Source organism: Scleropages formosus, chromosome 24 (genome assembly GCF_900964775.1).
Source record: "Scleropages formosus chromosome 24, fSclFor1.1, whole genome shotgun sequence".
NCBI lineage: Eukaryota > Metazoa > Chordata > Actinopteri > Osteoglossiformes > Osteoglossidae > Scleropages > Scleropages formosus.
In genome coordinates this window covers 6035416-6050598 of record NC_041829.1, presented here as the reverse complement: position 1 = coordinate 6050598, position 15183 = coordinate 6035416, and the positions used below count along the sequence as shown (strand labels likewise).

Sequence of the window (15183 nt, the reverse complement as noted above, 5' to 3'; positions counted from 1 at the left end):
TCAATAGGTATGTGCTGCTGGGAAATGGCATAGTGTATTGCTTATGTAACTATTAAAGGTTAATTGTAAGTAGATCAGATCAATTTTTTTTTTTTTTTTTTTTTTTTTTAAACCCAAATTTCTGATTTCCCCCCTTTGTATCACACTCTGGAATTTTTTTTCTTTTTTTTTTGGTGGTATATCTAGTATTCAGTCACCTGAGGTCCGATCATACCCAGATGGACTGTTACTTTTGACTTCATGTTGCTGCTTCCCTAAAGGAATTCTCTGTCGACTGGATTGACGAGTCACATGGGACGTGTTAAGTGTATATTAATAAAGGAAATGTAGTAACATGATTAAGTTAACTATGACACAAACCATTTACTTCTTAAAATACGACGAAATCAGCCGAGGTACCTCACAGCTCCAATGACTGAACGTGGGTTCGAGTTTGTGGGAGTTGTTCTCTCCGTGTTCGGTGGATTTCCTCCAGGTGCTCCTGTTTCCTCCCACAGTCTATAGTCAAGTTTCAGGTTAATTGGTGACCTCAACTGCCTGTAGAGTGTGTGTATGTGTGTGTGAGAGAGACAAAGAGAGAGAGAATCGGGTCATCTTGTGGCTACCCTGCTTAGTCTACACCACCTTGTACATCCAAGATAGACTCTGGACCAGCATTGCCCTGTATTAGCATGAGTGCTTACTGATGGTGAGGGAGTGAAATAAGATGAAAGCTGTTCCTCTCATGAACAGATGAAACTTGTATCTTTCCCATTTTGACTTTATTAACATGTTTCTACCAACTGATGGATTATAACTGCACAGGAAGTATCTGTGTTGTGTAGCTCATGTTCGATGTTGGAATCTGCAGGTGTCTTCACCGAGCTCTCAGCTCTTCCTTATACCTGTGGTGCCTTCAAGACCCTGCCCACCAGTGCTTATTCATTCAAAGTGTCCCTTGTAGCAGCCGCCTGTTGGCAGAGGATGACGGATGAAATTGTTCACGTCTGAGCCGGGTGCTCTTTGAACGCCGCTGTCGCGGGGACAGCCGGTTATGGTGTTCTGTGATGTCATAGATGTGCTCCATCTTTCCCCGAGCCTATCGCTGGCTGACGTCTATATAATAGTTGTGGAGGGAGAGAAGGCATCCTTTGTTTCTAGAGCCAGGATGCATGGCGCGTCGCTTGTTCGGGGCACGTTGAAAGCAGGAGGGAGAGTGCTCTTCATCGAGCACAGGGTGCGTTTTAGTTTTAGCGAGGAGGAAGGCAGCTGGAATCACGTGGAGCCGGTCTTGTGTGACTGAAGCCCAGCCCGCAAGGCGAGACAGAGCGGTTTTTCATCTTAAGGGCGGACTGTTGGAGCGTACTTCTGTTTTTCACAACTGTCTCATAGTGGCACGGTGGCACAGCGAGTAGCGCTGCTGTCTCACAGCGCCCGGGTGGTGCGAGAGGACATGGGTTCGATCCCCGCTCGGTCCGTGTGGAGTTTGCATGTTCTCCCTCCAGGTGCTCTGGTTTCCTCCCACAGTCCAAAGACACGCCGTTCAGGTTCACTCGCAGTGTGTGAGTGATAAAGTGTGTTCCACTGATGTATGGATGAGTGACCCAGTGTAAGTAGTGTATCTAGCAGTGTAAGTCACCGTGGTGAATAAGGTGTGTGGGCTGTTAACACTACATAGAGTTCATTGGAAGTTGCTTTGGACAAAGTGTCTCCTAAATAAACTAATGTAAATGTAATGATTTTATTTCAGTCACGCTATACATACTCTTTGTTTAATTGTATGCCCTCCCTTACCTTGATGTGGAAGTTACTGGTAGAAGCACCTCCATTACCAGTAAATTCCGTTTGCTGGGATTGGCTGTTAATGACCCTGGATGGGCTTTTCCTCATGAGGGAGTCAAGTGGCTGCTAAAGAACAGAGAAGACTGCAGGAACAGTAAGGGCTAGCCACTTCTGGTGGGGTAACAATCTGTGGAGACTCTGTACTACGGTACTAAACCATCCTTTTTAAGCCCCCTTCTGCCTTATTATTGAAACTCCAAAGAACCTTGAATTGTGACACTATCAATGATATAACGGCCTCCAAAATCCGATAGGAAGTTTACCCTCGGAATGAACCCAGCAGAAGGCCGATGTGCCTTTCCGCTGAGGGCGCTCATGTTCAGTGACCTGTTTTCCTGACTCCTCAGGGCCACACTGGTACGGTCGCTGTTGGGGGGGGCATCAATAATTTCCGAGGGCGGAGCAGTGTTCACGTGTAACCCGGGTGATGCTCTGCTCCGCTGCTTCCCCCATGTAAGACAAGGCTTTGTCTCCCGCAGGCACTGGTTTTCACTTTTCTTGACGTGTAGAGGACAGCGTACCGGACTTGTCGGGGGTCGGGGGGGGGGGGGGGTCTTTTCGCAGTCCGACAGCAGCCGGATTTCACAAATTCCCGCTTTTCTCAATGGCTCCCAGCGCTGTAACAACTTGTGGCCGTCGGAGCGTCTTTGCATGCGTCGACTCCAAAGCAAAATATTGGCTCTGGCAGGAAGGTTATATGATTCATGCTCATTGTCTTTTTATGTAATAAAATATAGGCCGGCGAGCGGGGGCCGAGTACCCGGCGCTGTGAGATAATGGCCCGCGTTCACAGTACAGCACAACACAACACACTGGGCAATGGAAACCCACCCAGCGCTTGTCCGTTTACCCGACATCACATGAGAAAGATTTTGGTATGAACGTGTGACTATATGTTGATGGGCTATACATATGTCTATTGTGGTTTGTTTGTTTGCATCGATTTACACGGGGCCATGATGTGGGCGGGACTCAGGGGTGCGGAGGGTAGAGGCGTGTTGAAGATGCCAGCCCACATCTAGAAGAATCCAGCCATGTGTCTCTCTCTGCTCTCCCGCATCGCCAGTTAGTTCAGTTTTGAAAATATATGTACTTCGATTTAAAAATTTTGCGTATTTATACGTCTTCAGCTGGGACTGCTTGGACTTTGTACCCCACCGGCTGATAATTTGGTGTAAAGTTTTATTCATGGAAACAATTACTGCCGGAACAGCAGACTTGGGGTTAGTGCAGTGTGAGAGAAAAGGCCGCCGGCCGCCAGGTGACATTTCAGAGTGCCACTGAGCGGTTCAGAAGCTCTGGGGGTGTTAAGAGAACGTAAGCTCTCGCTGCTTGCTGATAGCTTCCGGAAGAGGCGGGAATTACACGCAGTTCTGCTCCGGATCGTTTCAGATGTGTGCGAAACGCAGGTGCTCCTACTGCCTGGTGATGACTGCTGGCCCTTTAAAAAAAAAAAAAAAACACACCTTTTTTTTTTTTGATCTGTCTCCCCCTAGTGGACAGGTGTTACATTCCCTTCCTGTCTCTTCCAATGGAGCCACTGTACTTAACTCTTTACATTCTTATTCACATTTTCTTTTCTTCCTCTACACCTGCGTTTTAGTGTGCATTATTTACCTGTTTATTTCTCAACACACAATAATAAACAAATCAAATACAGTACAGGTGTGAAGGGCTCTTTGTCAGTTTCATAACTGTAACTTATGATTTTGTGTACAGTCTTGGTAAAGAAAAGAATGTCGCTTCATTAAATGTCTAAATAGTTTGTGGACTGAAAGCGCAAATCCATTCCAGTCCATTTTGATAAACTCTGCTTACCTTTCCAATATAAGCTGTTTATTCATCATTTATCCGGTGAAACAGATCAGTTGCTTGTATTAATATTTAATATTTGTAATAGATAATCTGTAATTTGAAGCATAATACAATTTTGTAGTTGTGGGCTTTCCGCAATGTTTTGCAATATTGCATGTTCAAATCGAAGTTGGGAATATGATGATGTAGTTTTTTTTAGATTTTAATTCTCACCAAAACTCACCCCTAGAGAAGTGAGAGAGCAGGGGGTTGAAATTTATCCTCGATCCTAAATTACATCCTTACAGTCCTGTACCATGAAAAGGATACAAGTGGTGGCCGAGGGTCAAATTTGACCGGATGGCACTGACTCTGCCCTGAAGAGACACAGCCATTGCGGCCCAGTTAGTCCAACAACAGAGAGAAAAACATCTCGCACTTGTCTCGTGGCTTGTCCATCTGTCTCTAACTATCGTTATCTAATCATGTATTTCTAATCATTATTATCATTGTGTATTTTCATTAATCATCTTTTCATTAAAGGCAAAGGGGTCAGAAATGTCCAATCCAGTGGTGCTGTGTGTTCTACCCCCACCCCCCCCCCCCCCCACCATAGAATTCTCTAATATTTCATTAACACTCAATGAGTCCATATTATTCCAGTAAAGAAGTCTTTGCTCGTTTGCATGCAGCTAAAATCGGAAGTTGTGGGCATTGTGAACGTGCAATTAAAGTAGTAATTAAAAACGCGCCAGACTTTTTACAGTGAGTCATTGCTTATTAGCTCAGTGACAGTGTTTCTGAAAGGCTGGCAGGGATTATGCATTATTCATTAAGGCCAAGGTCTTCTAAGTAATTCCGAGCAATGTTTTCCTTGTAATCTTATTTTGTCTTCAAGGTTATACTTTGAATAATTGTTTCATTAGTTTCCAATGTGCACAGGCTGTCATTGTTGCATTTGACCACAAGGGGGCAGTGTAACACTTTGCTGCTGTGTAATTGTACAGCACAGGTCATTGGACTGTGCAATGGGGTACAGTACTGCAAAATAGGTGATGAAAAAAATAAACAGGTTTATTTTCCTTTTTCTCCCCGTTATCCGCTATGCCTTTGCGTTCCAGTTAAATCAAGGTTGATGTTCTTCAAACCTGTTGTGTCCTTGGTTTCGCTCATCCCAGGTTCACACTGTTACTGTCCAGTGTCCCCAAATCCAGGGCCACAGGTCCATCCGGTAGATGGAGGAAGTGAGAGACTAATTGGCACCGAGCAGCATTTTCTCCTTTTATTTTTCAATTTTTTTCTTCCCTTTTATTTCCTTTTTTTTCTAGTTATGCACCTGTCTAGATGTAATATTTATTTACTCCAGTGCATTATGGGCACAGTGGTGCCTTGGAGGTGTACGGCCTTGGGAGAATGCACCCTGCAAAGTTCATTTTAATTCCAAGCTTTTGTCCCGTTGTGCCGAGTGCCTTCGAACCCGTGCCAGCTGAGTCATAGCTGCGTGTGATTAATACCGCACAGATTGCGAGTAGGTCTCGATGAACCCCCAGAGGGACCACGTTCTGGAGATCCGTGAGTCAGCGGCAGCGGGAGGAGGAGGAGAAGCCAGATGCCCAGTGTGAGCTGGGTGAGGACGTCCAGGGAGACCACTGCTAAAGGACTGTTCCGGATGTTTCTTGACGATAGAGGAGGGACCAAAGCTGGAGGCCCTTCCCACAACCCAAAGGGCCAGACTAAAGTAGCCTGAGGATGCGTGGGAAGGACATGGATATCCAGGCATCGCAACCCATGTCGAAAGGCAGGAGGGTATCTGGCTAAGGCCAGTTTACTTCCTTGACCCTTTTGTGAGCCACACGTATTGTTTTGGTCCGAGTTGAATGACCTGTGGAAATGTGATCGCTCCATGGTCACCAAAAAGCTTCAAAGGTCACCAGCGACTCCCACTCTCCTGATATTTCAAGGACGTGAGGTATCATCTGGTTCTCATACCCTTTGATGGCGCATCCTTCCCATCAACCCACAGCAGCGTGTTTGCACGAGTTCCTACGGTCCCTGTTTTTCCATGATGGGTGTTTGGTCATTAAGGATTCGGCGACATGGTCCTGTATCCAGGGGGAGGAATGACACGCAGCAGGCTGGAGGCCTTCATCACATCCTGTCTAATTGGTCTCAGCAGAAGCCGTGGGGTAGCTAATTACACCATCCAGGGCATGAGGAGGCGGTGCATGGGGGGGGTAGGGGGTCATTATTGCTGCGGGATGCTGATTGTCACAAAGGCCACCTGGCTCCTGGGGTCCTCAACTTGAACACCGCATTTGTCTTCCTCACATTACAGTGCAGGTGCACCAGCTCAGCATGGGCTCCGCTTCCGATGTCGCTTTTAGATCAGAACCCTAAACACAACGTTTATCCCTAGTGGACCAGCAAACAGTCTCCAAGTACGGGAGTCGAATCTGGTCTGAATCGGATCTTCTTTTTCTTGGCTGTTCTCTCTAGTCTTCTCAGGATAGACTCTGGATCACCACGACCGTGACTTGGACGTGCGGTTAACGATAGCGAGCGAGCGTTTCGGCTGCCCGTTGTTGTTTACTGGCACACCTACCTCTGGACCGCTGGGTCATCCTTCACCTCCACATGTCTCCCCCCTCTGGAGTGTGATCGACAGGTTTCCCAGCTCATTGTCCTCTTTAGCTCCCCCTTCTGTCTCATCATCTGCGCAGTGGTGTTCTCCAGATGACAGCTGGAGGCCTCAGACAAAGCGAGCGCAGCGCCCCACCGCAGTGACCTCGGTCGATACGGATCAAACTGTTGTTTTTCCTTCCTGCCCTTAAAAGGGCCACAATCCTGGTCGAGTTTTTCGCAAGCCTGAAGTGCGTCATCTGTCCGTTCTTCTTGTCCTAGAGGGAGAGTAGGAGGATGGGGCAGATTTGGATGTGATAAGTGATGATGTGTCTGTGCTCGTGTAGCAGTGTGCATGGTGGATGCCAGCTGGAAAGTTCTGGAAGTGCCGTACCAGCTGAGCAAACTGGTCCAGGTTCCCCCTGGAATTGTCGTCTACTACAGCACCTAGGCCTCAAAGAACTGACCGCATGGATGTTGTAACCATGGTGACCCGCTTGTGTTTTCTTTTTCAGGATAGCTGTGCAAGGGTCCTTCTCTTTCGGGGGGCTAATAAAGAAATTAAGAACTACAACAGTCAAACGGCATTCCAGGTGGGTGAAAGTTACCTGTGCTCTTGCTGAAGTGTCACAGCTAAATACACACACACACACACACACACACACACATATATATATATATATATATATAAATTCACAGGACTTAGTGATTTAGATACTTATTCTTTCAAAGAGCTCATAATTCTCTCCAAAGTGACATGCAGTGATTCCCCCGTTTATACAGCTGAGTAATTTTTATTGCATCGGTTCGGGCTTAAATACCTTGATCGAGGACACTGCAACAGGAGAGGGTATTTCAATCTGGGTGGTTATCATACGCCACAAAAAAAACTTCCGAAGTTCTCCGTTATTTCAGTTTTTGCGTTAAGCACGATTAGTGGAAGTTTACCAATTACAAAAATACCACTAGTTCTTTGACAGTCATTTGCCGTTGGACAATTCTAGAAGGCACCAGAACATTCTAGAAAACATCAGATCATAAAAGGTACTGCAACATGTGATGCTCGGAACCCAGTGTCAAAACTGGCCAAAATTTGCTAATTTCAACAATGTGGAATATTTTTCTAAACACTGACATATAGTACGAACTAACAAAAAAATATGTTTCATCTAACAAAACTGAATGGAAAATGAAAGAAAAAAAAAATTTTTTATTATATTGTGTTGTTATTATTACTGTTATTATTACCTTCCCTTCTGCCTTTCACCCCTCCTGGGGCATAGGCATTATTACTACCACCTGGGTGCAAATCCCCCATCCTGCTGTCGCACCCTCAACCTGAACTGATACAGTGAAAAATACCCAAATGTATAAACGGAAAGAAGCTCTTAGCTCCAACCACTCCGCCACTTGCTGCCCCCTCATGGGTCAGAGAAACCTGTAGAAATTTGTGTCCTTCTGTACGGTCACCTGTACCGAACACAGTTCTCAGTACATTTAGGTTCACATCTCTCTGTCTCCCTCCACAGACAAAATTGCTTTTTATCCAAGAATCCTCCTCAAGGTTTCTAGTTGTGGTCATTATCCTGGGACTCTAGAAAATAACCTTCCGCTGTTTGGGCCCCTCAGATGGTAACAAATCAAGGCTACTATTTCTGGTTTAATGCTGGTCCATAGCCAAGCTGGACGTGACCCCTCGGTCCCCACCAGCGTGGGTCGACCAGATAGTTCTATCTGGACAGCTGTGACCCATGGAGGAGACCTCGATGGTCTGGCACCTGTGACAATTCCAATAGAGACGTGGCATTCAGGCAGCACCCCAGCTTTAGTCAACAGATGTTCCGCTTGGATCCTCTGATCCCCTTTTTGGGGAAACATGGGGAATAAAATGGGAAAGCATACGCTGCAATTCATCAGATAAATACAATAAAAGAAAAGCTCTTTGTAACTTTTATGACAGCGCTTGTCAGCCCGAGCCGCATAGCGTTATGCATGTTAATTCATAATCACGGTTATTCATGCAGATGGAGAGGGTTAAACAGGTGGAACTGGGGGGGTCTCTGCAGTGGACTTGTGGAGGGATGACTCCCCCTGCAGCCTTAACCACCTTTTCTTCTGTAGAGGCGTTTCGTGGAAGGAAAGGATTTTGTTTCAACACTTCGGGTTTTTCGGTTTTTTAAGATACACGTATCAGTCGCTGCTATTTTCTGAACATTTTAGCACATAAAGAAGGGGAAAAGCACTTAGTTTGGCTCAGCAAACCTGTGTCTGGCCAAGCGGGGACACCGAGCGCAACCTGTTCACAGTAAGCAGTCGTCCGCGAGTCACTTTTCAGTGAGCAAAGGGCGAGTCGGGGAGGTCGGTCAGAAGGGCGAGTTCCGGTGCCGCATTGGACTCTTTCCTGTCGCACGGCTTGCTGAGCAACAACCCCTGCAGCGGAGACACCTCCAAGGGACCAGCAGCATTTATAAAGAAGATGGATTTTCGACGTGATCTGAGCCGAAAATGACCACCATAGTGATAGCACCTTGAGGGAATACACACCATCTTTCACGGATGCTGTCCACTGACCAGTATGGCCTTCATGCAGCAAAGGGAGCAAACAGTGAAACCTCAAGACAGCCATTAGCATTGTGCGTTTACTGAAGAATGGCCATCGTGTGAAATTAATTGATGTTCAGGGTAATGAGGAAAGGTCACCGCACAGCGTCGAAGTGTAGGACAGATGGGTTGCGGAACAAGCCATCAGAGCAGAGCCACAGGCTGTTGGGAGGTGGAGTTCACTTGTATGTCACAAGAGGGTCATCAGGGGCAATCGGCGACACGCGTTCGACAAATACCATGTCACGAGATGTGAACATGTCAGTCAGAATATGGCCTGCTGTGGAGTTTTTGACATTTCTTATAGGTTGAGGCAGAGGTGGTGCTGGGATGGATGGGTGGATGGATGGATGGATGAGTAGGTAAATGAATGGAGAGATGGGTGAGTAGATGAATGAATCAGTGGGAAGATGGATGGATGGATGAGTAGGTGAATGAAGAGATGGGGAGAAGATGAATGAATCCGTGGGAAGATAGATAGATGGATGGATGGATGAGTAGGTAAATGAATGGAGAGATGAGTGAGTAGATGAATGAATCACTGGGAAGATGGATGGATGGATGCAAAGAAAATACTATGAAATAAACACATAAAAATCGTAGTTCCAAGCACCACTGAACCTGCCAAACAGCTGCTGCAACAAACACCCGAGCAAGAGCTTAATTGGGTCGAGAGGAAGACTGTTTACGAACAACCTCTCAATTGAAGCGCCGCAGACCGGTTCCAAGGGCCCCGATGGATCGAGGGTACCGTTTCACGGCGGGATCCCCGGGTTCAGGTGTGCGGGTCCAGTTTTTATGTCATCGCTTGGGGAAGCAGCCGTCGAGTCCGTTTCGATAATGTTTAAACTCGTCCGGTGAATCACACGAGCCGCGGCAGAAACATTTCCTTTCCTCTGTAAACATGTTTACTCTTGCGTAATGGGTTTACAGCACCGGGCACTGAAATGTCCCGCTGGGCATGTATTTCTCAGGTAATTAAGTCCCTCGGCTGTAGGCCTCTTACCATATTGAGCTGTAGCTGTCCATGTTTACTCTAGTACGAGATAAGGACGGGGACCGGCATTGTCCCCGGGAAGTGGAAATTCCCGCCCCCGTCTCCCTCGTACCGCTACCCCCGCATTGAGCCGCACTTAAATAAGGGAACTGTTATGATGATACGTCATGCCTTTGACAAGCCTTTCGAGAATGTAAACGCCGAAAGGGTGCTATGGCGTCGCCGTCTTCTCCAGTCGACACGTGCGTTCATTGAGAGTAGAGTGAGACTTGCAATATGGAACCGCCCCCCCCCCCCCCCCCCCCCCCCCCCCACGGCGCCGTACTCTACAGAATTAAAACTGAAGATGAAGAGAGTAAATTTAGCAGCTGATCCTTTGCCCAGAGAGTGTGTCCAGAATGACCGGATGGTATTAATGCATTAATCTTTATTTGATACACGCTGTCCTCGATTCCGTTACGGAAATAAATATTATACTTTCCCCCTCCCTCTCTTCGGACAAACAATGTTAGGAAATCTGGAAGGAAGGAAAAAAAAAAACGTGTGAACATGACTTCGAAAACCAACAAGCTTCCACTGAACGGGGGGGGGGGGGGGGTGTGCACGCTCCTAACATATCAGTTTATGTTTGTTTACTCTGAGATGTACCTCACTTTGGAGAAAAGCGTCTATTAATAAACGTATATTAATAACTTTTAATAACGTTTTGCATACCGCTGCACAGCAGGCAGTGTATCCCACCATGGAACACACACGAGTAGATCTTTACTGTTCCTGCTATCGAGGTCACTCAGAGGTATTGGTCTGTACTTGCGAGAGTCCAGTATAATACAGCGCAGTGCAATAGATGCGGTTCCAGTGTCTCTTATAGGTACTACCGCATATCGTTTTTCTCTCGTTGCACGGTCGGAAATGCGGAGGTTAACATAGCGACTTCTCAACCCTGCAAAAACACTCGGCCTCGGTTCTCTCTTTATAATTTAATGGTGTTAAGAGTTGTAATCTTGTAGTACATGAAATAAACCTCATTATGGAGTGGGTGTTTCCAGCTCTTTACAGTTTCCTCCTGAACACATACAGTGTGTGAGATCCCTTTTCTCACCCTGTTTGTATCTTTGTCTTTGTGCAGGTTGCCATAATAGCTGGGAATTTTGATCTGGCTGAAATTATCAAGATTCACAAACCGTCAGATGTTGGTAAGTGGGATGCTGGATGTATCGCCATAGCAACGGTGGTGGAGTCGATCGCAGAGGACCGTACCGGTTGCCTCCGCAGCCAGAGATTAGAATCCGTGCGCAGGCCGAAGTGCTCGGGATGCTCTAATGAACATCTGGGCAGCAGGTTCAAACCTATTGCCGGAAATGTTTCCTAATGGACACTTAAAATTATCATGCAGCATCAGCGTAAAGAAGGGGACCCGTGGGGGTGCGGCACGGCCACTGTTCATGCCACCTTATATTTAACTCCGTTGAGCAGTATTGCTGGTATTTTCTGCTCCCCCGATTACCTGACAAGTTCTTCTGCCGCTGCAACACCGCGTGTACTTATGACCTAGACTAGATCCCCGAGGGAACCTTCCCGCCGAGGTTATCCGGAGTTGCTGTAATGCGGAGCCGCTTCCTTCCCCGCGTTTGTTTTGAAAAACGACCGAGCGTAATTCCAAAGCGGTTCGCATTCTCTTAATAAAGTAGAGGGATGCGGGAACCGCAGCGTTCGTGGCGGCGCATTTCGGCCCATTACTTAATCCCTTTGATGTATAAATTGTTTGATGGAAGAAACAGCTCGTGGCTCTTCCGAAACGGAACCGTTGTTTACCCTTCTTTATCTTGGCTTTCGAGTGCACTCCGCCGCGCTGACCGCTGGGCCCGATACCGCGTTGGTAACCAATGATGTCCTGTTAACAGCACATGGAGGCACAGTCAATTTCCATAAGGCCCGCAGTGGAAAGATAGGAGCCCTTAAACTGGTTACTTTCCCGCCAGGCATCACACAACCATGCGCTGCGTCAGAAAAACATAAATATTCATCCTCCTATCGTTCTCGCTTGCGACGATTATTACCGTGCTATTTTAGCAATGAGAAAAAAAAACACCATGGATTACAATGTAACAACATATATAGCGTCGCTTAAGCGTGCGAACCCTGAAAGGATGGTCATTGCTTGAATAAAATATATGAATATAAATGTATATTATCTATGCAATGCAATATCTACAACCGCTATCAATATTAAAATAAACAAATTTATGAATGATTGAAATTATAATTAATATAAATAATTATAAATTATATAATTAAAAGAATTCATACAAATATAAAAATATTACAATAATACATATATAAATGATGATTCATTTCTGAATTATTCACACAGCTGATTCTACCTACCTATTTGGTTTAACCAGTGCAACTTGGTGTTCACTTATTTTTGCCTGCAATACTTTTTATGTTTCTCCTACACACATGATTTCCTCTAAAGCATCATATGGAATTTGTCCTTATACACCTATGATGTCAGATGAGAAAGACTGATTGCATTTAAATAACCATTTCGAGGTAAAACTAAGAGATAGAAAGGGTTAATTTCAAGGAGCACTGTACACACACATATGCATACACACACAGTCTGAAACCACTTGTCTCAAGTGGGGTCGTGGCGAACCGGAGCCTAACCCGGCAACACAGGGTGCAAGACTGAAGGGGGAGGGGACGCACCCAGGGCGGGACAGCAGTCCATCACAAGGCACCTCGAGCAGGACTCGAACCCCTGACCCGGCAGTATTTTGTATCTGTGTTGATAGAAGGAATCGAAAGAACTTGGGTTATATTTTTAGAGTGGAATTTTGTTGGTTTTTGTATGTGATTTTATTTTTGCATTATTTTTTTTCATAGTATGTAGTAATAAAGTATTCCTTTGGTTTGTTAGTGGGAAGTGTGACTCATTTGCACTATTCCTTCATTGTATGCAAGAGAAACACAAGCATGTAGTTACACATCTGAAACCCAAGGAAATGCGTCATTAAGTAACCATGCGGAAACTACTAATTCATTCTTTGGACAAATAATCATATGCCTAAACAAGTAATTTCTTTTCATTCAGGAGATGTGTTAAAAATTTCCAAAAATCCTTTATGGGGAAGAGATATGTAAATATTACCTCCACAAAAAACAAACCATTGAGGGAATGGAAGCCTGGGTATATCGATTTCACGGGCGATACCAATGATTAACCCCTGTCAGATGCATGCGAACTTGCAGAGAGGTTACACACACACACACACACACCTGAGGGGTGTGTGACATAATCTTAGGGATCTGTGCCCATGCATGAGAAACACAGGTGTGTAACAGTCTGTTCGCACAGCTGGCATTCCTTGGCTGTGCACCCAAACACAGTTTGTGAATCCCTGTACCATGCTGTACCACGCTGTTCATGTCACCATTATGTTTACATGTGGCTTTAGCGTTTTACTTAATTTAACTGTCTATTTTTTCTCTCCAACTGTGTCTGTTTCACTGCTCAAATGTCCATGTACAGCCATGCATGCTCATCTTTTTATAGCAGCTTACTGATTTTACATTATAAAATGTTCAAGTTGCTTAGCTTCAATACACTTTTCAAAATAGAGGTTGTCCTTGAGTTATGACGTTCGGGACTTACGATGACCTTCACTTATAACATCCACCCCGTAAACCATATTATATTATTTTGAAGTCCTGAAATTTTGTTATAACATGTAACACTGACCACAGCTCTGCGTTTTATTCACTAAATTTTTTTGTTTGCGATTCCCTTCAAATTACTTTCTGTTTATTATGGCTAGCAAGCGAAAAAATGAATATCCATTATTAAGTACTTTGTAGTATTAACTGAAGTATTTATAATCATCCATATTGTTTTCAATTTTATTTTTACGGCATTTAAATTATAGTTTTATGTTAATAGGATTTTAACACAAATAATGTGTGAAATACAAGAAAGCCCTATTATACCATGTAGCATTTGTGCATGATAATTATTTTAATATCTTTATGGTTCCTGCAATGGTGTGAAAGTGGTTTTATGACTAAGGACAAAGTTAACATTTGACGGGGTTGTCGAAACAGAACCCCCATCACGAGTGGAGGACCGCGTGTGTATACTTTATTTATTTATTTTTTTTTTTTTTTTTTAACCTTCCTCACCTTGTCTTGTTTTAGGAACATTTTTTATGTTCGGACCTAGTCAGCTGGTTGCAAGACCTCGTACTGCCAACACTTTAAAATTTCCAAATCCATCCTGGTAGCATCGTGCAGATCCGCAGCGTCTGCACAGCAGCTCTGTGATGAACAGCATAGTGGAGAATCAATAGGTCATTACTGCCGGGACGGCCCAGTACCTGGAGCCGGTCAGAAGTGACTCCGTCACAGTGTCGTGACAGGTCATCAATCAGAGGGCAGGAGATTGTGGAAAAATGGGGCAAAGCTGTCTCTGTGATTGGTTGTATGAGGAGTGAATGTGTCCATCCATCACTTAACCTCTCTGGCTCCATTGAGGAGCAGCAATATATATAATTAATCAGATCAATAGCAGATTGCTGATCAAATTTAACCCTCATCACACAATGACCCGTCTGGTGTAATCATGTTTTCTACTACACCAGGTCCTCAACTCACAAATGCAATTGGGTCCAGAAGTCTGTTCATAACTTGATTTGTTCTTAAATAGAGCCACCACCTCTCAGTCAATGAAATCAGGCAGGGAGAGCCAGTGTATCCAGTTTTTGTGATTTCACTTTAGTCAGCATGTCTCCATTGCTTCTAAAAACAGTAAAACAGAAAGTATTTTAGCCAAAAAAAAAATTCTGTTTGTCTTTAGTTACCCAAATGACAGTTCTTTGGATGACAGGATTTTTCTGATGTATCGAAGACTAGCTGAACGTGTTTTTGCAGGGTTTGGCTACGTTAACATCTCTTGCACTTCGTTTGACCTTTCTGGAAACTTAACGGTCAGTGTCTGTCTGTTTTTCGAGTCCATGATGTATTTTCAGAATGTCAGAGTGGGTGCGTCCCAAAGATTTGTTCAAAATAACATTGGCTTCACTAATATTTATTTCAGATTAATTCTTAGAGACTTAGAATGTTAAGCCGGTTAGGATGATTTACCAATTAATAGAGTTCGGTAATTTTTGCTGTATCGGTTCAGTGTAAGTACCTCGATCAAAGGTACTTCAGCAGGAGGTGGGATTTGAACCTGTTGCTTTAACGACTACGCCCCCTGCTGCCTTGTTAAAATAACCCCACCTATCATAAGTATGGGGTTCGTTGGTAGCATCTCCTGTTGCGTGAGTATAACGCCTCATCTGTGTCCC

General features: G+C 44.9%; 1 protein-coding gene across 7 annotated transcripts in view; it reads left to right on the top strand.

The window, feature by feature from the left end:
- LOC108936537 (SH3 and multiple ankyrin repeat domains protein 3-like) overlaps positions 1-15183 on the top strand; it is a 205775-nt gene that overhangs the window by 100062 nt on the left and 90530 nt on the right. For all 7 annotated transcript variants that reach the window (XR_003797304.1, XM_029248682.1, XM_029248683.1 and 4 more), the window contains 2 exons: positions 6750-6827; positions 10962-11028. Coding sequence is in view for 6 of the 7 variants with exons in the window: in XM_029248682.1 (XP_029104515.1) it covers positions 6750-6827; positions 10962-11028 (145 nt within the window). In the remaining variant the exon portion in view is untranslated. The remainder of the gene's footprint in view (positions 1-6749; positions 6828-10961; positions 11029-15183) is intronic.